The sequence below is a fragment of the Zosterops lateralis genome, assembly GCF_965231275.1.
Source record: "Zosterops lateralis genome assembly, chromosome: 4".
In the NCBI taxonomy this organism is placed as follows: Eukaryota; Metazoa; Chordata; class Aves; order Passeriformes; family Zosteropidae; genus Zosterops; species Zosterops lateralis.
Window position 1 is genome coordinate 2,707,036 of NC_139765.1, and position 26,246 is coordinate 2,733,281.

The window sequence follows — 26,246 nt, forward strand, 5'->3', positions numbered from 1 at the left end:
GAATGGGACATGACTTGGAGCACAGACAATTCAGAAATGGGGTTTGATTTTCACTCTGCTATAAACCAGGTAATTCCTATCTATTAACTCTTGACAAACTTTGAGTCTTGTAGCTCTTTCCCCAGAAAAATTCTAACCTGATTTTGCCTAGTCCTGCAAACAGCTTCTCCAGCTTTTTTGGGGTTTTTATTTTGTTTGGTTTTTGGGGTTTTTTTTTTTTTTTTGGTTTTTTTTTTTTGTTTTTGTTTTTTTTTTTTTTTTGTTTTTTTTTTTTGTTTTTTGTTTTTTTTTTTTGTTTTTTTTTTTTTTGGTTGGTTGGTTGGTTGGTTAGGGGTTTTTTTGGGGTTTTTTGAGGGTTTTTTTGTTTGTTTTTTGTTGTTGGTTTTTTTTTGGGGGGGTGAGTTTGTTGTTACGGGTTTTTGGTTGATTTGGGGTGGGGCTTTTTTTGTTTTTTGGGGGGCTTTTTTGTTTTTGTTTTTTTTGGGGGGTTGGGTTTTTTTGTGGTGTTTTTTGGTTTGGTGGGAATTTTTTTGTGGTTTTTTGGGGGTTTTTTGGGGGGTTTTTGGATTTTTTTTGTTTTGTTTTGGTTGGTTTTGGTTTTTGTTGGGGTTTTTTGGGGGGAGTTTGTTTGGGTTTGGGGGGTTTTTTTGTTTCTTTTTGGTTGGTTGGTTGGGGTTTTTTTTGTTTTTATTTGGGGTTTTTTTTGTTTTTTTTTTTAATGATGCAAAGATGATAAAATCACAGAGGAGTTTGGGAAGGGACCCTCACAGACCTGCAGTTCCCACACCTCACCATGGGCAGAGCCACTTTCCCCCACCCTGAACACCCCTAGGGACGGGCATCCACAACTCTCTTACTTCACAAGTTTTTTTACCGAAAAAACGAAAAACTACTGGAATGGGAGGTGGCAGAGTCACCATCTGTGGATGTGTTTATAAATAAACGCACAGCCCGCCGCCTCAGAAAGCCAACCGCGCCGCTCCGCCCCGCCCAACTCTCCCGAGCGCTTTTTTTCCGTGAAACACGGAATCAACCGAGCTCGCCAGCGCGGGCGGGCGGGAAGGGCGGGCGATGTTTGGTGTCCCGTCGCCGCCCGCTCTGGCCGTGAGGGAGAGAGGACGGGCGGCGGCGCCCCCCGGGGGTGGCGGCCCCGGCGGCGGCCGAAAGGCGCCCATGGTGGGGGAAAGCACCGGGGTTTGGGCTCTCCGAGGGCTCCAGGATAAAGGGGCTGCCCCCTTTAAACCTCAGTTTTAGCTGGTTGTGTGGAGTGACACTCGGGACGCCCCAGCGCCTGAGGTTTGGCACCGGTGTAAAACGCATTACGCGCCCCCCCGGCGTTCCTTCCGCACTTATCGGTAATAAAACTCAGAAAACAGGGTTCTTAACTCTCTCATTAACTCTCATTAGCTTTCTCAGACCCACTGAGTCTGAGAAATCACAGGATAAAACCTATACACTGTGATATATAAAGTCACTACACTGAACCTCTTCTGTCCCATCCATTGGGAGTTTTCAGAAAAGGAAATTAAAGGCAACACTTTGTGTCAGATTTTCGGTGAACACTGAGGGTCTAAAACTCTAGTTTTATAATATATAATATGCAGCATACAGAGGATGACCAGTAACCTTAAGGTCAGATTCTTGCTGAATTTGCATATAAATCTAAAATGTATATACTTTTTTTTTTTTTTTTTTTTTTTGCAATGTTATTTCGTCTCAATCGTGAAAATCAACTCACTTTAAGAGTAGAATAAAGTAGGAAATTCCTGTTTTCCTTGTAGATGGCTGAATCAGAATCCCAGGAAGGAAATTATGATAACAGGAGAAACAAGGTGCAGAACTTTGAAACAGACATGGAGGAACTTCTGGAGAAAATGGAAGAACTAACAGGTACAGGTCTTTATCAAGAATGATATGGATTTTTGTACTAAAGACACTGAAGATTTATTTTTTTTATATTTATTCTGTAAACTTCTGCGTGATAGAAACGTAATTAAAACAATCACCATCAACTAATGCCCTTGTGTTCTTAAATTGTGAAAAAGCATATAAATAATTTAGGTGGTTCAGATGGCTCAGAATTAAAAAGCAATAGGTGATGGCTAAAAACTGAAACACTACTAATGTATTTAATGTACAATTATTAAAATATAGTATATAAAATGAGAACTAATTGTGAAAATTTGATATATATCACTTCTCAGCTCAGTGTACTATATAGTGAATTCTTGGTAAAACAAAAGGGAAATTGCATAAGTTTAGTAGATAAGTGCTAAAACAATCTGCTCAGCTTTATCAGATACTCATAATTTCAAAATCAATCTCATTATTTAGGTAACTGACCATTTCAAGATCAATTTCACTACTTGTCCTTAAAGTATTTAATCTCTTTTTTGCAGTCTCCTTGATCTTACCCTTCCTCACCTACCAGAAGCTGTAACTGGTCTGGAGGGAGGATTCCTTATATAATATTCATATATTTTAAAACAGTCTCTTGATCTTTTCCATTTGATCACTTGTTTTGTTGTAATTTTCTAGGTGAAGTGTCCATCCCCATCTCATAATTTACATTATAAACTATTTTGAGGCATTTATAAAGAAATAATACTGAACAGTCTATTTAATCTCGAGTTTTACTGTCGGCGATTTCCATTTTATTTTCCAGCCTTCTCTGACAATAATTCACTTTGGTAATTGAATTTATTTATTGATGGAATCAGCCCTTTGCCTTTTTCCTGGCCAGAAGCTAAAAGCTGCTGTGTTTGCAGTGCATGCAGCCTGGATGGCCTACGACTGTGTGCCCACCCACACCAACCCCGCCCTGCACAACGCCCTGCAGCGCCTGGAAAACGCCTTCCTGATGTGCAAGGAGCAGGTGGAGAAGAAGTGGCAAGAGGTGCTCATGGAATCTAGAGGTGAAGGGCAAAAAAAGGAGTGAATTGGATTCAGTCATATATCCCCAGGAAAAATCACTCAGGTCCTTTTTTTCTCCCAGCTGTGGAGGTTTCACAGGCACAGTGGGGAATGGGTTTGCTTCCTCTTGCTAAGAGCTACTTATTTGTGAAGGTCTGTGGAAGTATTTTAATTAGATTACCCATAAAGAGGGTAAAAGGTAGCAATGGGTGTATTTGCACAATTCCCTCAGTGATCCCTGCAGTGTCTGTACACACAATTGGCACACCCTCTGCTCCTTTTCTCTGGAAGATCATACTCACTCCATGGTCAATATAACTGGAATTCTTTGAGCCCTGAACAAACTGAGAGGATGGGGCTGCTCTAGAGGACCAGCCCATACCTTTCAAAGAAAACTGAATTGCTTATTTTCCCAAATGCAACACAGGTGAAATTCTAGATATAGAGTTGGTTTTATTTAGGATTATCATCTAGGTGTTCAATTAGAGAGTTTCATTAGATAGATCATCTGTAGTTGATTCATCTTCTTCATTAGATTTTTAACCATTTCTTTGAACTGGTTTCACCAGAAAGATTGTTCCTCTCAAACCATCTGAAGGTGGCATGAAATAAATTTCTTTTGCCATTATAGACTGCAGTGTGTGTGGTGGCATTGCTGCAGAAACCAAACTAACCATGGTATAAAACATGCTTCTCTCCATATGTTCTTACTGTGCAATATTAGAAAAGGACCAAAAAAAATTACTTTTTTAATCAGGATAAGAGCAGCACCTTGTGGCTTTTGGTTATAGGTAAATGAGTAATTTATCAGAGATGGAAGTCAGTTTAAAGGATCTTCCCTTTTATTAAAATCAGTCTCTTTTAACTAGAATGCAAGCACCATGTAGCAAGTGAGACCATCTCCAGCTCCTGTGAAGAGGTAATTTAATGATTTAAATCACAACTAAATGATCCCTGAAAGGCTGCCAATTTTTAGGCTGTGTATTTCTTTGAGATTGATTGATCTAAATTCAGACAGAATGTTTATGCACTGAAGTAAAAAAATGTGTAGGCAACTTAATTTTGTTTTTCTGGATTTTTTTTAATGGCACCAAGTATTTCAAGAGGTACAAATGTAAGAACAAACTTTGAACTCTACACTTGACTTTCCCATGGGTAGGTCTTCACTTCTCCCAAAGATTTTCTTCCCAGTTACGTGATGATTACAAGAAGAAAGTTAGGGATAGGCAGCAGTGCTTATTCCTAGAAAAACTATGCAGCAAGGTATTTATTCTTTTGCTGTTTTTTTCCTTTATTTATTGGGTTATTACCCACCATCTACCCTATTCCAGCCCCGCTAGAGCCTGCAGCAGAGCCCAGACACTGTAACACCTTTATTTCCTGACCAAGGGGCGTGTCCATGAATTTCCAGAAATAAGTAAGTGGAATACCAGCCCCATCTAGTGCTCACACAACTGTGCCGGTAAACTGGAGTGCTGACATCTCTTAACTCCCCAGCGCCCGTTTTCTGTGATGAGAAGTGTCAGCAGTTCTGTGGTGTGTGACACTGCAGGGCTTTCACCATCCATGGCACAGCGAAATTTACTGCTCTTAGCTGTGCACTGCACCTGTCAGTGAGTCAAGAGGCTGATGCCCAAGAGTGACCTATCCAAGAGCCATCAAGTGGAGACATAAATGTTTCCAATATTCTGTTTTAGAGTTTCCATTGACAATTTCTTACCAAGGAACAGATGAGACTCGTACAGAGCCTTCTGTGTAATTCTGATGGTTGGAACTCTGCTCTTCTCTCCAGTATAAAACAACAGAAAGGGGACTGAAATGGGAATATTTCACACATCCATTAAGGCATCCTGACCTTGTCAGAACACATCTTAGAGCTCTGTTTAGAATATTTATTTAATTTACCACTACTGCCCTTCACTTCTTCATTATACCCCCAATTCAGATTATCTGACAGAGGCACAAGAATCCATAGGAGCTATTTTACATTTAAGCATATTTTCAAAATTTCAATTTTCCCTGAAACTGAATCTGTAACACCTCTGTTTACACATACTATTAAAATAATGTTCTTTTTTTTCTGTACAAGAACTGTATCCCATAGGCACTACTGGCATGAAAATGGCAGTGTGTAATTGATTAATTCTAAGGACCTTTGTGGTCCTACTCATGTCACCATTTACAAGTCAAAACTTACAGCCAGACATGGAAGAAAAATGTGTTTTGACATTAGTCAGGAAATATAATGAAGCTCTGAGTCTTTCCTATTACATTTCAAGACCTCAAGATATTAATTACTCATCTCATCAGCTGGTAGTATTAAGTCAAGATCCATTTTCTGCTCAGTGCATCACTGTCCTGCTCTAGGACTCAAAATTCAATCATAGCAGCCTTTCTCCTTCATTTCAAACAGCACAAAATAGAAAGTTCAAGCTACCACTTACTTGATATGACCTCCAAAATCTTCTCATACCCTTTACACCTGAGGAAGGATCCCAAAACTGCTACTTGGCTCGTGCAGATGCTTTTCCCTACAACTCTGAGCATTTCAGAGCATGGACTTTCTCTCTGCAGAATCACAGTGGTGCTGAAGGCTCCTTGGTTCTCCAAAAAGCCAAACCAGGAGAAAGACATCTAAAGCCATGGCTTTGAATTCAGGATCTGCAAAGAGACTCTCTAAAAAAAAAAGCCACAACAGATGACAGAGTCAGACATCACAGCTGACTTCACAGCCCATACAGCAAATGATGGAGCACAGGGTTTATTTCCAAAGTTTTTTTCCAACAGAAAGTGTTTTACTTCCAAGGCACTTGTTGCACCTGTGTAGTTCTCCCACAGCAGCAACACTGCCCCAGACAGAAAGGTTTTTGCAGCACTTTAGTTACTCTTGTAAGAAAATCCATGGAGCTACGTGGTTTTTTAAGAAACCAAACCAACACAACACAACCTAAGCTCTCATCTGAAATTCTGCTTGAGGCAAATAACCCACAGTCTTATTTACAGGTACACAGGCACCAGCTGTCAAGAGAAATGACCCTCGTTATTGAGCACCAGGTTTATATTTTTTCCCTAATGAATTCAGCTAACAAGAGCATAAGTGGCCTAGCAAAGGAACAATTTATGCACAGCCCAAGACATCTAAAATGTAATTTTTAGTAAGTGGTTTAAACTTTGCTGGAGTTAATTTGATATTTTCATAACCAGGGAATTAAGTGATGAAGTAGGTTATGTCAGTTACTGGCTTCTGTTTTATAAAAACATTCTTACTAGAGGCAGGACAGAACAAATAGAACTCAATGCTAAGACATTACTTGTATCTCTTCCTCACTTTCTCTCTTCATTAAAAAAAAAAAAAAAAAAAAAAAAAGATGGCTAGTTAAGTACTTTTGTTAACCTGATTCCATTTGACCTACATTTTTGCAGAGATAAAGAAAATTCTCCTTAGTCTGTCAAATCCCTCAAGGAAAAAACACCTGTTGAAGGGAGTTCAAGTAGTTTTTATTACAAGTTCTGCAGTAACATCTCAGTATTTATGAATATCTTGCATCTGCTTGTTATGGTGAAATTATCCACTTCTCTCCAATATTTAAGCCTAACAAGATTTATCCTGCTTAAGAATTTTTAAAAGGTACCATTACTTATATTTTTCTCTTACTGCATTTTATTCTGTGTCAAAACTGACATGTTTCTTCGTCTTCTAAATAAACCAAGCCTATGGTTTTCACTTCATAACTCATAAACAGGTTCCTAATCCCTCACAATTCAGTCAGCAGTGCAACTCAGGCCCCACTAAGCCTTTTCCCACCCTCCTTCTTCCCAAGGAAAAGGCAGCAGGATCCAAGGGCCCTTCCTCACCTTCCCAGAAACTGAAAGCAAAGGGCTTTTGAGTGCAATTATGCCCTGCAACTTTCTGCTTAATTCCTGAAGAGTAACAGGAATGTTTGTTTGAGGAACAAATGCACTTATCTGAGGTTTGGCTAACAGCAGCTGCAAGACAGGAGCGTGAGAAACACCGGGCTAAACAATGAAGGACACGAGATCTGCACCCATATTCAATCAGCTGGAAGCAGACTGATAACACCTGGCAGACACCCAAGTTTGAGGGAAGAACATTAAAAAAACCCCACTAATATAATATATATTAAAGTTCAGTAGTTTGCTCATTAGCATGAGATGGAGCAGGTACAGAGATTTCACTGTTTTGAAGTAAGAGAGTGGAGAAGCCAGTCAAACATTATTCAGAACAGAAGCTGGGATAAAATGGTAGTTACCACACCAGTGTCCTTCTTGAGCAAAGTCTCAAAACTTGGATTCTACTGTTTACAGAACACAAAAGCCTAGCAAAACAGAGGAGGAAAAAAAAAAAACATTCCAGGAACTCAGTCCACATCCCCCAAACTCCTGCCATGAGACAGTAACAGGAAAACTCAACCATTAAACATCATTAGAGCCAGAGGAACAGAGGGAACAGTGTAAGTTACAACTCTGTTTTGTGATTTCTTTGCAGGAGTTGCTTTGTATTAAAGTATATCCACCTAACCATGCTCAAGCAAGACACACCAAAGAGGCAGCTCTCTTTCACACAAAAATGCTGAATCAACAGACTAAAATAATTATTTTAAAATCAAACATTAATAAACAGACTAAAGGCAGATTTTTTGGTAGTTGAAATCACTTTTATTTGTGAGGAACGTCACCCATGCTGCACAGTTTCAAATAGATCTTAACAAGGAACGCGGTATTTTGTCCTCCCCGTGTCCTGCAGTGAACAGGACTGGCACAGAAAAAGAAAAAAACTCACACTTGGGAGGTTTAGCACCAGCATCCAATAAAAAAAGCATTTTATTTCAAATTTAGTTCTTTGGTAGGTTTTTTTTCCCTTTTTCAGTTTGATACCAAAAGAAAAATTGAAAAATCAATACTAGCAAAACAGTGAAAATTCTAGGGAAAAAAACCCCAAAAAACAAAAAGCCCCACAGTTGCTGTTGAAACTAGGGAGGTTGTTCTTTCTGAATCTCACTCTCTTTCTCTCTTCATGCATTTATCTTGTAGGCGTTCCCTGGATCTCAGCTGCTGGTAAATTTTCTCTTACATTTTGGTATTTCAAATCTTTGCTTTCGTCATCACTGTTGACAATTTATTGCTTGCGTGTTTCTTTGGTGTTACTTTTGAGTTGTACTTTAGGACACCTGTTGAAGAGCCAAATGTTAAGAAAAAAATGCAGTTTAAGTTTCACTTTCTCAATAAATAGACAAGATGAATAGACAAATGAAAAGAGTTATAACAGGCAGGATAAGCACAACTGCCTTATCCTGTCCATAATGAGGATCTCCCTAAAATAAAATTACTTATCAGCAGATGCTGTTACTATACAGACTTAGAGAGCTTCCTGGAAAAAAAAGAAATCAATTATAAAGCAAAACTTTTTTTGTGACAAATAAAAAGGCAGAGGGGAGAAAGAAGAGAAAAGCAGCATCTTGGTTTGCCTCTGCAGCACTCTCAGAGCTTATCACAAATATGAAGCCACACATAAGGGAATGTGGCCAGAATTCTGGAAGCATAAACACTACTTCCATTGGAGAACAGGAACTGTCCAAATTCCTTACCTGAGAGATGGTGAAGGTGCCTGGGGAGCCGGACATTACTCAGCACCGCTCTGCTCTGTCACTGGAGCAGGATTTTCAGCAGGTGTTTCAGTCGCCTTTGTCTGAGACACAACAAACTCTTATTATAGGCAAAGGCTGACCTCCACACCCTTCCTCTCTTCAGTGGTACAGCCAGCATAATGCGGGTTTTTAAAACCATCAAGAAAAAGGAATCTCCAGAAAATATGAAATTTTAGTGTATTTCCTGTAATTGAGTGTTACACAGAAGATTCTGTCGAGAGAACACCTGAAGTAGACACTGAATGAGAAAACCTTCCCTCAAAGTAGAATCTGCAGTTGTGAACAGTTTCCTGAAAATACCTGGTTCAAAAAGCTCAGGAAATTGACATAGAGCTTTCAAACTCATCTCTCATACTACATACAGAATTAAGGTTTGTGGAAGTGGGAAAATACAAGTGTTTCCACTTCAAAAATAGTTGTTACAGTCTGACCCCAATCAGGAACTATCCAGAAGCAATCCCTATCCCACTACTGGTTCCTTTTAAGATAAGGTGTTTATTCTCCAAGAGGGTCAGAAGAAGCAGGCAAGGAAATCAGTGCATCAGATTTGGTCAGACTTAACCAGCACATGAAGACATTTATTAAAAACTCACACAGGGCAGAAGGTCTTGGGCATTCACCCCAGTAAAACCTCTGCTACATACAATCATAGAATAGTTTGGGCTGGAAGGGGACCTTGAAGATCACCTCACTCCAACCTTCTGCCACAGGCAGGGACACCTTTCACTACCCCAGCTTGCTCAGAGCCCCATCCACCCTGGCCTTGGACTCTTCCAGGGATGGGGCATCCACAGCTTCCCTGGGCAACCTGTGTCAGGGCCTTACCACCCTCACAGGGAAAAAACCTTTTTCCTTAAACCCATTCTAAACCTTCTCTCTTTCAATTTTAACTCATCACCCCTCGTCCTGTCAACTCCAGGCACTTGCAACAGTATTTCATCCTTCCCTTCAGGCAACGGAAGGCCACACCGTGATCACCCCAAAGCCTTCCCCAGGCTTCCCCATCCCAATTCCCGCAGCCTTTCCCCCCAGGAAGGCGCTCCTGGCTCTGTGCGGGGTGTCTATACCTCTTTGCCCTCCTGTGCCGGGGCGGGGCCGGGGCGCGGCCGGCGCCGGTAGTTGTAGGGGCGCCGGTACCCGCGGCGCAGCGGCTGCTGGCTCATGGCGTTGGCCTCGTGATGGTTCTCCTTGTTCTCAGCCTCTCCTGTCGCCGGGGCAGGGCGTGGGCGAGGGGGCCCTCTGAGAGGAGCACAGAGAGGTGTTAAGTGTTGCCCTGATCTTTTTCTGATGTTTGCCGTTTTTGTAGTGAAGTTTTTCCACAGATTTTCATGTAAATATTATTGTAAGTGTCCCTCTTGTTTATCATTCCTCTCTTGAGGAGGGACAATTGATAGACTTCTAGTTTGACCAGTGTGGTTGGAGAGGTGGCAACCTCATCCTCCAGTCCATAGTCATTGTCCAAAATCTGTATAAACTGAAGTGAAAAAACAAACTTCTCTCTTTTTACCCTGACAACTTGACTGTGCACGTGTCATTCATTTCATATCCTACAGCAACAGTTAAATATGAAAGAAGCCCAAGAAAGGTTAAACTACAGTAATTTCAGCCCAGCAAAACCTCCTGTAACCAAGTATCATCCTCAACAGTTTCGAGTGCTAGCAAACCATCCCTTTGGGATTTGGCTGGCATATGGTTGGAAAGGAAAGAAAGGGAAGTGGGTGTCTCCTCACTGCTGAAGCTGTGTCACCATACTCTGCTGTCTATCCTGCAATGAAGATGCAGTTAGCCCCTCTGAATTGCTGCCTAGCAGAAGAAACAAGCCAGTAGTGGCCACAGAGGCTGATTGGGCTGAGCTGGCTTTGGCATGGCTCCATAACAGCCCAGTTCTGTTCCTAGTTAATGGTGCAGTCCTTGCAATCCTCCTCACTTCTACCTGCAAACCATTCCTGGATCATTTTTCTTTGCCTCATCTTGCCCCTCTGAACCAATCAGGAAAAGCACCTATCACAGGTGAGCTGGATCTCATTAACACTAAGCTATCAAGTCCAAGTTCTTGATGAATACAAGAGCATTTCACCTCATTTCTAGTATAATATATAATGTTTATAAACTGTAAAAACACAGCCAAAACCCAGTTCCCATTAGCTAATCCACAGCTACCTAGTCCCAAAAACCAATTTAGCTTTATCAAAAGAACCTAACAAAAGTGCCAGTGTCACTGGATTTAGTGCCTGGAAACAAAAGCAACACCTATGAATTCAAACAGAAGCATGGTCCACTGATAGGATATATCATTCCTCTCACAGGAAAATTGCATCAGAAAAATCACAAGTTTCCATTAGTCATGGACAAGTTACTCAGCCTGTGATTCAACCGTATGACGTGCAAAAGCCTCACTGGACTTGCTATGGTGCTCTCTCTGACTGCCCAAAACTAATGAAGACTTTCAGGAATTAAGTTTATTCAGCTTGGATGCCAACAAGCATCAATGGTATCCCCTTTCCTACAGTCCTCGATAAAGGAGCCAAAATTGAACATGAATATTCATCAACAGCAAAGCTCAAAGTAGAGGTGGAAGGCTTGTGGCTTTAGACCCAGATTCCAAAAGGATGGATCTGTTGTGCATGGAACAGGCAAGCCATTACAGTTAAGAATCTTGTTATCCCTATCAAATTCAGCTTGTGAATAATAATAATAGTTGTTCCTGCACTATTATTCACCTCCTACTTTTTGTTTTCAAACAGATGTGCACATGAAAAAAATGGGGATTACATCATTTTCATAGCTCATCTCTAAATTCAGTGTTGGAATTTGACTTCATAATCTACTTGATAGACAAGGACAATATGATGAGGGGCAACTGAGTGAGTGGCAGACAAACCAGCTCCTTGAGGACCTTCAAAGGTCATTTGTTCAACCCCCTTCAACTAGATCAGGTTGCTTAGAGCCCCATCCAACCTGATCTTGTAAGGGGCATCTACCACCTCTCTGGGCAAACTGTTTCAGTCTTCTACCACACTCATAGTCAAAAAAGTCTTCCTTCCATTTATTCTAAATATCTTTTGGCTTAAAACCATTACCCCTCATGCTAACACAACAGACCCAGCTAAAAAGTTTATCCCCATTTTTCTTACAAGCCCCATTAAGGTACTGGGCAGTCATCTCCCCCTCAGCCTGTTGGCCATGCAGCTCCTGTTGTAGCCCAGGATATGAGTGGCTTTCTAGGCTGCAACACCACATTTACAAGCTCACACACAGTTTCCACCCACCAGCACCCCCAGCAGGGCCCCAGATCAAGGACTTGGTTCATTACTTGTCCAGGAAATTAAGGGTGTTCAGCTGGGAGGACGTGGACACTGCAACTCACTCCAATATGCTGCTCAGTTGTGAGAAGTAATGGGATGCTAAGAATTCTTTGCCCTTTCTGGGCCATTATGATTCTGAACATACAAGCACATTAAACAAATTTCTCCAAGCCATTAAAGTGCTCCTCACTATCCCTACCATTTGCACATGTGTTCCCACATTTAGGAGCCTGTCTAGAACACAAAAGCATCTGAGGAACTCACAGACCTGCGATAGCGGGGACGGTAGGTAGGATTCCTGTGCACTTGCTGGAGTTGTCCTCCTTCTGTGACCCCATCCTTGATGTCTCCCTCAGTACCCTGTTACCAAAAGAAAACAGAAGAGTTGCATTTGACAGGCAGTATATTGACCAGGACCCTGAATGCAAACCCCAAAAACAGTGTATCAGTAGAGAAACCCCAGCATATTGGGTAAAAAGGAGCAGGAGATTCTCAAAAGGCTTAAATTTGGGCAAAGTTAAGATGAGGACAAAACAAGAACCATCAGTTCTTGTGAGGAGCTGCCCCTGCTCCTCACAGACTAAGAAGGTGTTCTCTGATACATATTAACTGCATTTCACTACATGAAATGCACTGTAAGGGGTACATGTTATGGAGAGGCAGCTATTGATCAGGATAAATCTGTGTTTGGAAAGCCAACAAAGACATCACACAGAAACTTGCCACAGACCACTTCACCTTCTACACAAAGCCCATTCCACAAGGAACCCCCACAAAAATATCAAGAAATTTTAAGATACAAAAATTGTATTACCTCACATCTAGCACTCTTTCTACACAGTCTTTTCAATCTTTCAGAAATGCAGTGGTTATCTTTTCCCTTCAGTTGTTAATTGATAAAGCTGCATGTTGGTTTGGGTGGTGTTTTTTCTGGTTTGATTTGTTTGTGCTTTAAATGCCAGCCATCAGTAATGTTTCTTTTATAAAATGTTACATGACTCACAGTTCCTTGTGCACTATTGTTCCCTTTAAAAAGAAGGAATTTAACAAGATATCTAGAAGGAGCAGTGCATCTTCTGCATCTGATCCAGCAGGAAGCAGAAGCTGTAGCCTCCTGACAGCCCTTAAAAGTGTCCTTCCCATTCCCTTCCACAGCCATTTTAATCACCATGACCATACACAATTAAAAACCCCACAATCCTCTGTGATGCTCTCTCATGTATAAAACTGTTCAAGATAACTAAACATCCAAAGGAACTAGGATAGATAGTAGGAACAGATAGTATTTGACAGTAGTCGAGGTATAATTGAGAGACTCAGAACTCAAAAAAATAACTCATCTCAGTTCATGACAGCTTTACAGGACTTCTCTATGGGTTTAACCCACACCCTGCAGAGATGTGACTATAATAATGAGCAAGACAGCTGATTGCGGGCGCCTTGAAAAATCAAAAGGGTTTTAATAAAGATGGAAAATAATACAAAATGCAAAACAACAAAGCCGAGCACAGCAGAAACAAACTCCTTGCTGCTACAGCACCTCGAAATGTGAGAAGCATGGAGCTCCTTTGTTCTCTCTACTTTATATCTAAGGGCTTAGGTGGGATTTTCAGCCCTTGGCCCAATGAGAACAACAACAGTCTTTGAGTAATTTTTCCAGGGTCCAAACTACACTTTTGGGCTGGCTCCGAGCCAATTACAGAGAGAAACCCACAGAACTTTCCAGCTCACTTCTTAACATGTCAAAAGGTAAAATGAGACCCTTTCCCCTATTTGGAAGCACCTGCTGGAGGTGTAGGGATTGCATCACCACACTTCTCCACTTTGCAACACCAATCTGTTCTGCTTTTGTCGAGACACCTTGTACACCATAACCTGCAAGTTCCTTAGCCCTGTGTGGCATGATTAGAAGTGCCTCAGGTGAGGACCAGCCCTGTCAGTGCTGTGTGTGGTGGTGGCAATGCAGGGAATTTGCACTCACACTCCGAGGGGGGCCCCGGCGGCGGCCAAAGTATCCCCGTCGGTAGCGGCGCCGGTCAGCGGCGTAACGGCTGCCCTCCACAGGGACTCCGTCTGGACCAGTGACATTTGCTGCTTCTGCACCCTAAAAGGACAAAAGAAAGGCAGCCAGGCTGGTGTGAGACAAGGACAACCAGCTACAGGGAGGAGACCAAACTGGAAAGAGGCTTTTTTTGGCATAAATTCCAAGCTACGGTGATTCCTTTCTCCTGCACGAGGCAAAAGGAGGTTTGTTATTCCCAACCCCTTAACTAAGGGATATCATCATGAGTTGAGATACTGAATTTCTATTCAGTGATAGGATTCCTTCCTATCAGAAGAGGAAGCAAGAAGGAACTGACCAAAAAAAAAAATAACCCTCAAAAAAATGCTCAGGAAAATAGAAGCATAAGGAGATTGAAAGTTCGTACAGTTATTAAGCTACCAGACTCCAACAAAAATTGTTCAGGGCAATATGGGCCTTAGTTAATAATTACTGGGCAGGCTGTAGGCGCCAAATGTTCTCTCAAGTAACAACTGCAGATTCTAGAAGCACTAGGATACAGTTTCCCAGTAGTTTTCATACACATCTAGAAAGATCCCTTGATGAAGCCTTTAAAAAACAATTTCCCCTAGAAAAGCTGCATGAATGCCACCAACCCAGCGACTAACACATCAGACAGAAACACCAGACACACAGCTGAAGTTGTGTGTGATGTTATCTCAGGTGTTGGACCACACCCTGAGGCTCCATGATCTCTCACCTTCTCTCCCTCGACCACATCAAATTCTACAGTCTCTCCATCGCCAACGCTGCGCAGGTACTTCCGTGGATTGTTTTTCTTTATCGCCGTCTTGAAAGGAAAATGGATTAAAATCTATTATTTTACATTACTTATCTTTCACATTCATAGCTTCACAGATGAGGGAAGGACAGGATTTCTCTGCTACACACCAGAACAGTCACCACACAAGGGATTTCAAATACACAGATATCTCTTATTTCACAGGCCCACCAATAATCACTTCAAGGTCTCCTCTTTTCTCACTATTTATGACTTTATAAATCAGCTGCTGCCCTAGGATCTGCTCTGTCCAGCACACTGAATACATAAATTATTACAAATCTCTGTGTGAACAGAGTTCATACTCAGTGTTTGATCTCCTCCACGCTGTACCAAGGCAGCCCTAGCAGCAAGTGTGACCCCTGCCTTCAGTCATTAGGAGAGCTGTAGACCATCTAAACAGAGCTCAAGACCCAAAGCATTTCTGGAGAAGCATCAACTATATGGCAAGTCATAGTAACTAGAAAGGAATTACTGTAACACAAATTAGCATTTTATCTAAGCACTGTAAATAAGACCCCAAATACTAAGTGAGTCTGTAATAACACAGGAATAGTACCAGAAAAGACAAATGCAATCTCAGCCATCTCCTGGACAGAAACCCCAAAGTATTACAATAATAGCTATGAATAATAATACTATTATTGTTGTATAAAAATAACAACATGAGTTTGGAACAAAGCCAGTTGTACACCTCCTCAGACTCACAGGAAACACACAAACCTCCTGGAGCAATTTTCAGCCTGTCAGCTACAAACACCTTGCTCTTACTCTGTGGAGTATTTCTAGGACTCCACAAAAAGTTGTTAGCAAGGCAAGCCTATGGTCTGTTCACTAGGCAAGGCTTCACAAACTGCAAGATGCCAGGGGGAAAACACCAAGACATGCATTGTACAAGCTAATCTAGTACCTATTTTCTTACTCAAAGGTTATTATCTAGCATTAGATTATTAAAGACCAATTCACATCAAGTTTTCTGGTGTGGGAATCTTTAGTTAGCAGGAAGGAGGGAGGTGCAGAGCCAGCAGAGACACACGTGGAAACACAAGGCATAAATCCGGCTTAAGAAATGAGATGTAGGGCAGAAACAGAAGAGTCAGTTTTCCTATCTGTCTGCAGTTTAGGAAAACTGCAGAATGACCATCAGTGGAGCTGCTACCTTTGCATAGCAACAATATTTAGTCAACAACAGCCCCAAAATGTTACCAGCTGAAGGAAAAAATTATTCCATTTAAAGCTTATCTTGACTAGTCTAGGAAACCCATTTTCCTTGCTGCTGAATAAATCTCCTTTGTGTTTCAGGCACCAGACTAGCCATACTTTTCCCTATGTCCTGCAGCATCCCTGAACAGCCTGAGGAAGGATGCAAGACTACAAACTATTACTATCAAAGTAAAAACATCCTAAGAGGTTTGGGATTTTGTAATATTGAAACAGAATGAGCTGTTTAGGCCAATTCTTTTGGGAATTACTTTAGTAAGCAGAGACTCCACAATTATCTCAAACAACTTTGTTTGCTTTCTGCTGACTTTTTACTGTAACTGTCCATTTCTAAAAACTAGATAGAATTGTTTGCTTTTCCAGAAATGTTGTATACTAGTACTAAAACCCTTAATCTGCAGCAAAATTAATGATTTTGTATTATTTGTACTGAAACAACTGACTAGAACTTGTAAGACTTGTGCTTTGCATGTGATAGAGATGTCAATAAGATGTATTTCAAACTCCTTCCCTGGAGGAAAGAAGAAAGGAGTAACAAATTTCTTTTCCAGCAGAGGGTACACTTAAGAATGATGAAGCTCCTCAAATATCCTTCAAAAAGCATAATGGAAGATAAAAGCAACAGTATTCCACATGTTCTGTTCCCAGCTCTATGGGCAGAAACTTCAAGAATCCAGATGGGCAATAACCAACAGGAGGTAGAGGCTGCAGTAGGCTGGAGCTTGTTTTATAAAGGCAATCAGGACAACTTCGAGTAAATCCTAGAAATCCAAGCAGAAACTCCACAGCTTTACTGCTTCAGCTGCAGATACACATCGCTGAAATAAGCTTCTAACAAGCTTAAGCTCTAAGCTTGATGAAAAGACTTTTACTCTGTGTATCCAGAGGGGAGAGAGCATTATCCTCCCTGTTACTGTTTACCAGCATCCTGCAGGCTCCAGCTTCTCTGATTCAGAAGACAGATGTTTCATATTAACAGACAACACTCAACAACAAAGCTCTCCTTTCCCAGTGGGAACACTGATGAACAGGCAGCCAGAAGAGCCTCCAGAGCTAGTTCAGGTTCTTGTTTGAAAGAGCTCTTTCCATATGTTCATCCCAAATCATCAGCACATCCAGCATTGTTCCAGTGACAGCCAAGATTTGGCACACTGATTCTGGGTGCAGGTAGTCCAAGCTGTGTGTGATCAACACAATCCAGCCAAGTGAAGAGAAAGAGATTAACTCCTCCTCACAGCTCGTTGATTTAAACTCTACCTAATTAAATGTAACTGCTCTGGCTTCTGACACTTTTCCTGTTTTGAATTGCAAGGCAGCCCACGAGGCAGAGCACCTGTAGCTGACTGACACACTGCCCTGGACAGCACCTTGCACCAGCCAACCACACAGGGATGCAAGGTGAAGAACTGCCCTTCCCAAAAAAAAAAACCGCTGCCTGGGGCCCCTGCAAGACAAAGGGTTAACTCAAAGCAAGCCATGCATGCCCTAAAAAGAAAAGCATTTTAATCTGTACTAGTTATAAATAGCATCCAATAGCCAGACACCGAGCACTAACCCCCATTCCAATCATGAGATCAGCCCCGTTCCCTGCAGATGCGTGCAGGGGAGGCAGGGAGAAGCTGTATCTATTCAACCAGGTCAGCCTTATTCTGAAGGGATTAGGAATGTAATCCAGCCCCTCCCAGACACGAGGGGAGGGGCAGAGCAGCACTATCAGTGCTCGAAGCAGGATGCTTGCTCACTGCATGGATTTGATTCCCTGGTTGGATGGCCCATCAGGAGCTCTGGCCAGAACGTCCCAGGATGTGGGAGTGAGCACATCCGTGTACAGGATGAGGAACACCCCACTGCAGCTAAGCCAGAGCAGCACTAGGAGTATCTATTCTGCCATGCTTGGCCTGCCAAGAGGGTTAATCTCATGCAGGCCTGAACATGATGTGGTATTTCTGAAAACAAAACCAATTCTGCTCATCCCAAAAGGACTTCAGCACAGGAGATGGGAAGTGCCCACCCCTCTCCACACACACATACCAGTTTACACTTAGGGGAATAATGTTCTCTACAGGCAAAGGAGACAAAACAGCACATATAATACAAGCTTTCTGTTTGGGTCTCAGCTGGGCAAACAGAACAACACTGACCCATGTTATCTGTCATCAGCACAAGAGCCATTTTCCAGGATATTGTCTCACAAGTATCAAGGAAACCTCATTTGTTTTTAAGGCAGTGCTGCCTATCCAGAACATGTTTCTCTTCCAGAACAATTCTCACCCTCTTTTGGACATAATCCATCAGACACAGAAGGGTCAGCATGCCCACAGCATGGGCTGCTAAGGAAGGAAAATGACCACCAAAAATCAGTATATGCATTGACAGCTCTTGCTCTCAAGCCCACCAGCTGAACCAGGAACAGGTACTGTGCAGACTTCCAAACACCATTTTCTCTCATAACAGGCACTAGGTTTATCCCTTCCAGCTCCAGATAATGGGTGTGCACCCTATGACCCAGAGAAACAGTTACCACTGTTACCACAGTTACCACTACTTAGTCATCAAGACACAAGAACTAAACTAACTCTCGGTGTTGACTCATCAGCTAAAGTCATGCACATATCCTCATTCTCAGTGATCACTTCTGGGAACAAACTTCCTGGTTACATTTGACAGAAATACTGTCACTTAAGCCACAGAGAAAGTCAATGCTTCAAAAGATCACATGAACCTGCAGACATTTTATATGGGACAAACTCTAGGGGCAAGACTGCAGTTCCTGGTGAATGATGCAAAACCAGATCTAAGCCAACTAACCAGGTGACATCAGCACAGAGACAGCATCTTCTGTCTTGCCATTATCTGCCTGCAACCTGAGAGTCCCAGTATAAACTTAGAACAGTCTCCTGACAGCTCAAGGAAAGCTGGCCAACAACAAGCCTCTGGGCAAGCTCTCTCTGCTCGGGCACACAGCCTCTCTCCTCTCCTGCCTGAGAGCAGCTGTCTCGTGCAGAAACAGCTGATGGCAACCCAGGCTGGTCAAGAGCCAGACTAGATCACTTTCCAATACCAGGGAGGGCAGACAGAACAGACCTGCAAGTGAAGAAGGTAGGAAGAAACAAAAGGCACAAGGACCATGAGGAAATAGGGGGAAGGACAGACAAGAGTGGCAAGGTATTCACAGAGGAGTCATCTCTACCAAGGGGAAGCAACCAAACAAAAACTACACCAAAAAAACACCTTTAGTGTTCAGATTAGAGCAGACAAAAAAGGGTTAAGAAGGGTTGAAATACCTAGCCCTTCATAGAGAAGGAAAACCACCTCATATTTCTCCCTGAAAATTTCAATATACACAAAATCCACTCAAGTTTATGCAGAAAATATTCTGAGAAGCCAGGACAAAGTTGGGTAGCTATTGCAAGAAGCTGCATTAGAAACCTATCATAGTACACATCTCTAAGCACAATTACTGCTGTCTTACCTGATGAACAAACACATCTTCTTTGGTATCATTTCTGTGAAAAGAAAGTGAGAAGTCATAAGAGTTCAGACTAAAGAGACTTAACTAGAAATTCCTGGCTTTTCAAGTGAAACCCTCCTTCTCTCAGCTTGTAGCACATGCCCTGAATTCCATCCATTCTGTCCAAGCTGTGCTACCAAAACCCTGCTCTGAACTTCTATGGTCATTTGCTTGAGAACAGAAAAGACTCCAGGGCCCTCAAGAGCCTGAGAGGACAGGGGAGGTTCTCTGTAATCTTCTGGCAAACATTCAGTGTTTTCTTTTTATGCAGGGCAGAGTTGATGACTGGACTGCTTGTTTTTCACTACTCTAACTCCTGAAAAACACTTCCAGAGGGACTGCAACCTGAGCTGTGAGCACAGAGGTCAAACAAGACTATCGACAGGACTAGCCACAGCTGTTAACAGAGATCTCCTTTCAGTGAAACTCAAAGCAACCAGGCACAAGAGGTGTCAGGAGAGTCCACAGCAGGAGGACCCAGACATGAACGTGAGGTTTTCTGGATTAGGCCAGACAGCTCAGGCTTCCACATGCAAAACAGATAAGTCTGAGACCTTGAATCTGTGTTCCCACACAATAAAAAAAAAGCATAAGCCCTGCCATCTGGTCACTCAATTCCTCCTCAGCAAACAGAACAGGTGGGTCAAAGAGTTTGTGAAGATAATGCATAATCCCAAATTTGTTGTCCTGGATTGAAACAGTAGACTCCATGTTAGGAAGAAAGAAAGCTAACAAGTTGCTGCACCACAGCCAGGTGAAGGCTCTTACATCAACTGCTAGTACAGAATTTGAGAGGACTTCCTCACTTAAACTTTTCTTCTAGGCTTATGTAACACTGGAGAATAACTTCTAGAAACTGAGAATAGTACCACACCACTACTGGCTTCAGATCCATCAGTGTGGGGTCTTCTGCCCCTTTCTGCACTGTCCAACTCACCCAAATCCACCTAACAGCTCACCAGGTATGTTTTTTTGGAAGACAAGTGTTTAGCATGCAGCAGTTTCATTGCTCAAGAAAGCACACAAGACACTTAAGCCCCTCAACCCCAAAGATATTTCAGCCTTAAAAGCCGGAGTTTCCTCTGGTAAATTACAAGCATGGGTCTTCTGCACCTGAGGTTGCAGTATGATCAGTCTCACCTACAGCTGTTTGGATTCTCAGTGCTATTCACAGGTTTGTTTGTACCCAGAGAAGAGGGAAAAAACCAAAAGATACAAAGAATTTCTATGAAACCCAGGCCTGGCATATTTTCAGTGGGATACTCTCAAAGAATTTCCATGAGTATCCACAGGAGGTATTCTCACCAATCAGTTAACCCTTGAAGTTTACACCAAAGTATTTCCCCTCATCCTCCTACCTTTCTCAGGCAGTCACTAAAGAACATGCAGCTCATTCAGGGTGCAGTAGAAATAAACACGAGAAACAAGTAACAGACCAAATCTGTAGTGAGTTTGACCCTTTCTGTTTTCTCCCCATACACATAATCTTTAACTGGGGCTGAGGTGTTCAAAAAAGAGTTTGCTGAGTGCCTGGCCTGAGATGACTATCAGCTGCATGAACTTGTAGTCAGGTGCTGAGGTCTCTGTTGCAATTAGTAACACATGGCCTATCATGTGTATTACCAGTCCTAGCACAGCATTGATACAACTCTCAGAATTTAAACATACCTGTTGATAAAGCCATATCCATTTCTGACATTGAACCACTTGACTGTGCCAAGAACTTTGGTGGCTGGAAAGAAAATCACAGAAGTTAATCTAAAATATAAGGAAGTAAAAGAGTGTTATGTAAATACTTCTATAATTGCATATGAAGTTGCTACCAGACTTATCCTGTTCCGTCAACACTCAAAGTCTGCCTTCATCTCCCACTTCAGGTCATTCTAATGCAGCAACAAGACAGAGTGTTTTAACACACTGTTCTTCAGCCAAGGGTTTACCACAGAGCACAAAACCTAGCTCTGTTTTCCAAACTGACCATCCATTCCTTTTTTTTTTTTTTATTTCATATCCCAGAAATAGGCAGCCAAGCTGAAAACCCACTGCCACTCAGCAGTTCTCTTTAGGTTAGTAGCTGGACATGAAATATAGCTGAAGGAAGCTGTTTAACACTCCTCTCTTCCACTTACAGTTACCCTTCTTTCTTCCTTGGAAACCAGAACTGCCCAAAGAAGCAATATCAAGTACTGTGCAACCCTCTCAAGTGGACAGGCAGCACATCCTTATTCTGGAAAAGCTCCTTCTTGCATTGTCAGCATCTCACTAACCAAGTAAGACCCCACAAGACTTTTCTTTGGTTTTAGTACTGCCACTGCTAAGGTAATCTGCCATTGCTTAGTTACAAGGTGACCAGCTTGATGTTCCAAGACTTTCAGGATCAAGGCAAGCTCCTGTCTCAACAGTAAAACAGCATCTACTTAGAAGCCACACTGCAGTGTCTTATAGGACCTGACAAAACCTGTTTCTCCAACTTACAGGAATGTGTAGGAGGAACTTGACAGTGAAGGAGGCAGCTCAACCCCTCCTTCCCTCACAGCAGCTGGATGGACACCACAAACTTGTACTTTTCAAACCTCCAGTAACAGGAGAGTCTTAAACTCTGTAATTTAAGAGCTGTTACTTGTTAACAAAGCCTGATTACAACTGCCTAAGCAACCTGTGCAGTCCTTACTGGAAAAGGGTCTAGTCACCTAGAGATGACTGCTTGCTAAAAACCTCACATAGGTGTTTTGGGGGTGGCAGGAACCCAAGAGGCAATTAAAAGGAAAACAGACTAGAGAATCTCCAGTTTAGAAGTCCAAGTCACTCTGCTAGAGGCAAGAACACGCTGTAAATTATTATCTTCATTTACTCTACACCTGTATTCTTCTCTAAATATTCACAAGGAGATGACAGAGCCAGACAGACTTTGGGTGTCATGGAATCTTGTCCTCAAGTAACAACATCTGACAACAGCAGTGCACTGTAGCACTGTTATTACTATCAATAACAGGCCCTCTCTCATTGCCCTTTTGGAAGTTGAGTTTTTGGTCTCCTTTAGTACACTTTTTAGCAGGAAATGTTCTCATTTAGAAGCAGCAAAGCCTTAACATGACTGAGATATCACCTAGAAAAAAAGACTCCGCTTAGCACAACGTACATTACCAAGAATTCTTGTTTACTGGAACAGAAAAAACATTGTTTCAATGCCCAACACTGGTTCAGTAAACAGTGTCCAGCACCAGTATTTACAGCTGTGCTTCTAGGTTTAGTCTCATAGAGACATCACCACACACAGACACTTCCTGCTGCCACAATGGCATTGGCTACAAGAGCTCTCTGCACTCACACACACCAACAGGAGGGGATGGGGGAGCACAGAAATAGTGCCAACAGTCCCTGCAGGTTTCAGCCTGCTTTGAGAAACAATGCCAGCACCTCTGCTTGCCTCAATATCATCCCTTCCCTCCCCTGCAAAACAGCTTTGGAATCTGTTAGCCTACTTCAGCCAGATTAGGAAGAAACCTAGGGAGCACGACAAAAACCCTCAGAGGGGTCAAGAGGCTGGGGAAGGAGAGGCAGTCAAAACTCACTCTGTGGCCAGCTGGCTGCTGCTAAGTAGAGGAGTATGCACACTGTTTAAAAACAGCATTGTTCCAATGCATTCCCCCTAAGACAGTGTGCTAGGGCAATACTATTTCCCTAAAAGTATCACTGTGGGCCAAAAGAGCCTCAGCCAACAGCGTGACACTGAACATCCATGGCACAGTCACTGGTAAGGCTGAGCAGGGAAGTCTGGCAAGGAGGAGGACGAGCCCAGAGGAAAACACAATAACCAGTTAAACTGATGAGTCACAGAAGGCAGTCGAAGTGCTGACGTACATCCCACCAGCAAGGAGAAGCCCACATATTTCTACAAGATGCTGTACTCTGGTGCTATCAAAGGAAACAATCATCAGCCACTCCTACCCACGACAAAATAGCCTTTTAACAAGGAGAGCCAAAGCTTCCTGTGACCAGGAGAAAAGAGAAAGTTGAGTAACCTTTACCCATATTCCTAGAAGTCAGACATTTGGATGCCCCAAGCAAGCATAAGACTTTGCTTCTAACGGGATCTTTGTAAAAGAAGGCTTAAGTGAGCAAGAAACCATTAACAGGAACACTTGAGGTGGATTTTAACATAAGCCCATTTTCAATTAGCATTTACAGTGATCATTTTCCTCATCATTCCTAATAAAAAGCTTGCCAAGCCATAAGGCCATTTCACAAAACCATCACCAGGCTAGTTTTCATTTTCCTGCTACTTCAGGAAAGGCACTTCTACCTCCACTTCTCCCCATTCCTTCTCTCCAAGCAACAGGAATAGGTGAACAAGGTAAAAACACTACCAGGAATGAAACAAGCCACATTAAGGCAAGAAGCAGTGAGATACACCAGCAGATATGGATGTGCTGAATCCTGTGTACTAATTACTGACAAATGAGGTAATGGGGAGAAAAAAGAATCACACGAGCTGTGCCTCAGATCTCTGTCTCACTAGACTTCTTCCTAACTCCACTCCAGAGAAATCCTTTACCTGACTTCTCTTTCTTGCATCAAGACCTCAGTCTTCCCCTTCAGAAGAAAAGGTTTCTGTGTATCCTTAAGGAAATTTGGGACGCTACTCTCTAAGTCAGCTTCAACTTTGCCTTTATGAAATCCTCGGAAGTTACACAGTTAGCACACCCCTATCGGCAGCAGTCTGCAGACTGAAGTCCTGCCCTTTTCAACAGGTTGATCCTATTTAACCACAAGGAAAAAGAGTCACACTTGCTACTCATCGGGCTTTAGCACAGGGATGGCAACATGGTATTTAATTTGCCTTTTTACTGATAATAAAGTAGCGACTAAACTCCGCCCCTCCAGGAAAAAAAGAAAAAAAAAAAAAAAAAAAAACACAAACTCAAAACAAACTCCACTAAATCGGGCAGCAATACTAAAGCAGCGCTCTTTACGGATAGAAATTTGGGACTCTACTCTCTAAGTCAGCTTCCACTTCGCCTTTACGAAACCCTCGGAAGTGACACAGTTAGCACACCCCTATCGGCAGTAGTTTGCAGACTGAAATCTTGTCCTTTTCAACAGGTTGATCCTATTTACCCACAAGGAAAAATTGCTCCGCACCGGGCGTGAGCACAGGGATGGCAACAGAGTATTTCGTTCGCCTTTTTACCGATAATAAAGTAGCGACTAAACCCCGCCCCTCCAGAAAAACAGCAAAACAAACTCCACTAAACCAGACAGCGTTACTAAAACTATTCTTTACGAACAGAAAAGTTGTTGCCAGGACGTTAACAGCAAGGAGAGGCACACAGGGTTTTTCCAGCAGCCTTTCCCGGCGGAGACGCCGCCGGCAGGTGCCGGGAAGAGCCCGAGCCGCTCTCGCTTGTCCCGCACGCTGCGGCCCCATGAGACACACACGGGCTCCCGCCCAGCTCCCGAGCGCGTCACGGCCGGCGCCCAGCGGCTCCCCCGGCCCTCGGGGGAGGAGGAGGAGAAGGAGGAGGAGGCGGCCCGGCCTGACTCACCGCCGGGGGGGGAGCCCATCTCCGGACCCCCTTGCCCGCCCCGCTGCAGGTGCGCCGCCGCCGAGTCAAGACCTGGAGGGGTCTAACACTCACCCAGCACTTTCTTCTTCGACTCCGCCGCCGCTGTTGTAGCTGCGGTGGTGTTGGTGGCGGCAGCGGCAGCGGGAGCCGCCTCGGCGACGGGCGCACCCGGAGCGGCGGCGCTCTTGGCAGCGGCGTCCGGAGCGGCGGGCGCGGGCGGCGGGGCGGCGGCGGCCGGGGCCGGGACAGGAGGCGCGGCGGGCGCGGTGGGGCTGGCGGTGCTGGTCTCCGGCGCCTCGCTCATGGTGCCGGGCGGAGGGTGTTGGGTGCTCGGCCGCGCTCGGTCTTACTGCCCCCAAAATGGCCCCGCCGAAGTTTTAACAGAGTCAGCGGGGGCCGGCGCGGCGGGTGCGCCGCCTCATTAGCATTTAAAGGAGCCGCGCCGGAGGGGCGGGGCCCGGGGAGCGGCACCCGGGGGGCGGGCACGGCACGGGATGGAATGAAATGGCACGGCACGGGATGGAATGAAATGGCACGGCACGGGATGGAATGGCACGGCACGGAATGGCATGGCATGGGACAGAATGGAATGGCATGGAATGACGCGGCACGGAATGGGATAAAATTGAATGGCGCGGGACGGCATGGAATGGGATGGAATGGCATGGGATGGAATGGCACGGCGCGGGATGGAATGGAATGGAATGGAATGGCACAGGATGGAATGGAATGGCACGGGATGGAATGGCACGGCACAGGATGGAATGGAATGGCACAGGATGGAATGGCACGGCACAGAATGGCACGGCACGGAATGGAATGGCACAGCACAGCACGAGGAGAGACTCTACAATCCACAACTCATCGCACGCCATCTACAACTTCTCCGTGAGAAAAAGTGGTGGGGCAGGCGCTGATCTCTCCCTGGTGACCAGGAACAGCACCCAGGGAGCGGCTGGAGCTGTGTCAGGGGAAGGGTAGGTGGATATCAGGAGAAGGTTCTTCCCCCAGAGGGTGTCGGGCACTGAACAGGTTCCCCAGGGAATGGTCATGGCCCCAAAGCTGTCAGAGTTCCAGGAGCGCTCGGACAGCGCTCTCAGGGATGCACAGGGTGGGATTGTTGCGCAGAACCGGGAATTGGACCCGGCGATCCTTGTGGGCGCTTTCCAGCTCAGGGCACATCCCGGGATTCGGGGACACGGCACCGCACGGGGTGGGCG

The 26,246-nt window shown here is 43.7% G+C and overlaps 2 protein-coding genes across 7 annotated transcripts; one reads left to right on the forward strand and one right to left on the reverse strand.

The window, feature by feature from the left end:
* Nucleotides 1-1,082: 1,082 nt before the first annotated feature.
* Nucleotides 1,083-12,135, forward strand: SYCE3 (synaptonemal complex central element protein 3). Of its 6 annotated transcripts, XM_083859328.1 has the most exons (6): nt 1,083-1,355; nt 1,782-1,890; nt 2,769-2,915; nt 3,783-3,832; nt 5,917-6,068; nt 7,421-7,592. In XM_083859328.1, coding segments are annotated over exons 2-6 (459 nt in total). In that variant the 5' UTR covers nt 1,083-1,355; the 3' UTR covers nt 7,422-7,592. The 6 variants fall into 6 exon arrangements, with proteins under 6 accessions (XP_083715454.1, XP_083715453.1, XP_083715455.1 ...); XM_083859327.1 differs by lacking the exon at nt 7,421-7,592 and having other exon boundaries at nt 5,917-6,280; XM_083859329.1 differs by lacking the exons at nt 5,917-6,068; nt 7,421-7,592 and adding an exon at nt 5,488-5,768 and having other exon boundaries at nt 1,084-1,355.
* YBX3 (Y-box binding protein 3) lies at nt 7,738-25,414 on the reverse strand. The gene is made up of 9 exons (XM_083859326.1): nt 25,099-25,414; nt 21,128-21,191; nt 19,421-19,454; nt 14,647-14,736; nt 13,866-13,988; nt 12,153-12,244; nt 9,647-9,818; nt 8,520-8,620; nt 7,738-8,102 (listed from the first exon to the last, which is right to left on the reverse strand). Exons 1-8 carry the CDS (start codon nt 25,328-25,330, stop codon nt 8,555-8,557), a joined length of 873 nt encoding a protein of 290 aa, XP_083715452.1. The 5' UTR covers nt 25,331-25,414; the 3' UTR covers nt 7,738-8,102; nt 8,520-8,554.
* Nucleotides 25,415-26,246: the final 832 nt, after the last annotated feature.

What these genes read in the sequence shown, in the direction of transcription:
- YBX3 (XM_083859326.1), bottom strand. Translation starts at nt 25,330, where the DNA reads ATGAGCGAGGCGCCGGAGACCAGCACCGCCAGCCCCACCGCGCCCGCC. An exon ending in GGATATGGCTTTATCAACAG is followed by an intron (nt 19,455 to 21,127) that starts GTATGTTTAAAT and finishes TTCTTTTCACAG; the next exon opens with AAATGATACCAAAGAAGATG. An exon ending in AAGATGTGTTTGTTCATCAG is followed by an intron (nt 14,737 to 19,420) that starts GTAAGACAGCAG and finishes TTTCCTTTCAAG; the next exon opens with ACGGCGATAAAGAAAAACAA.
- SYCE3 (XM_083859328.1), top strand. Translation starts at nt 1,782, where the DNA reads ATGGCTGAATCAGAATCCCAGGAAGGAAATTATGATAACAGGAGAAAC. An exon ending in GGTGCTCATGGAATCTAGAG is followed by an intron (nt 2,916 to 3,782) that starts GTGAAGGGCAAA and finishes TCTTTTAACTAG; the next exon opens with AATGCAAGCACCATGTAGCA. An exon ending in TCTCCAGCTCCTGTGAAGAG is followed by an intron (nt 3,833 to 5,916) that starts GTAATTTAATGA and finishes TCTTATTTACAG; the next exon opens with GTACACAGGCACCAGCTGTC.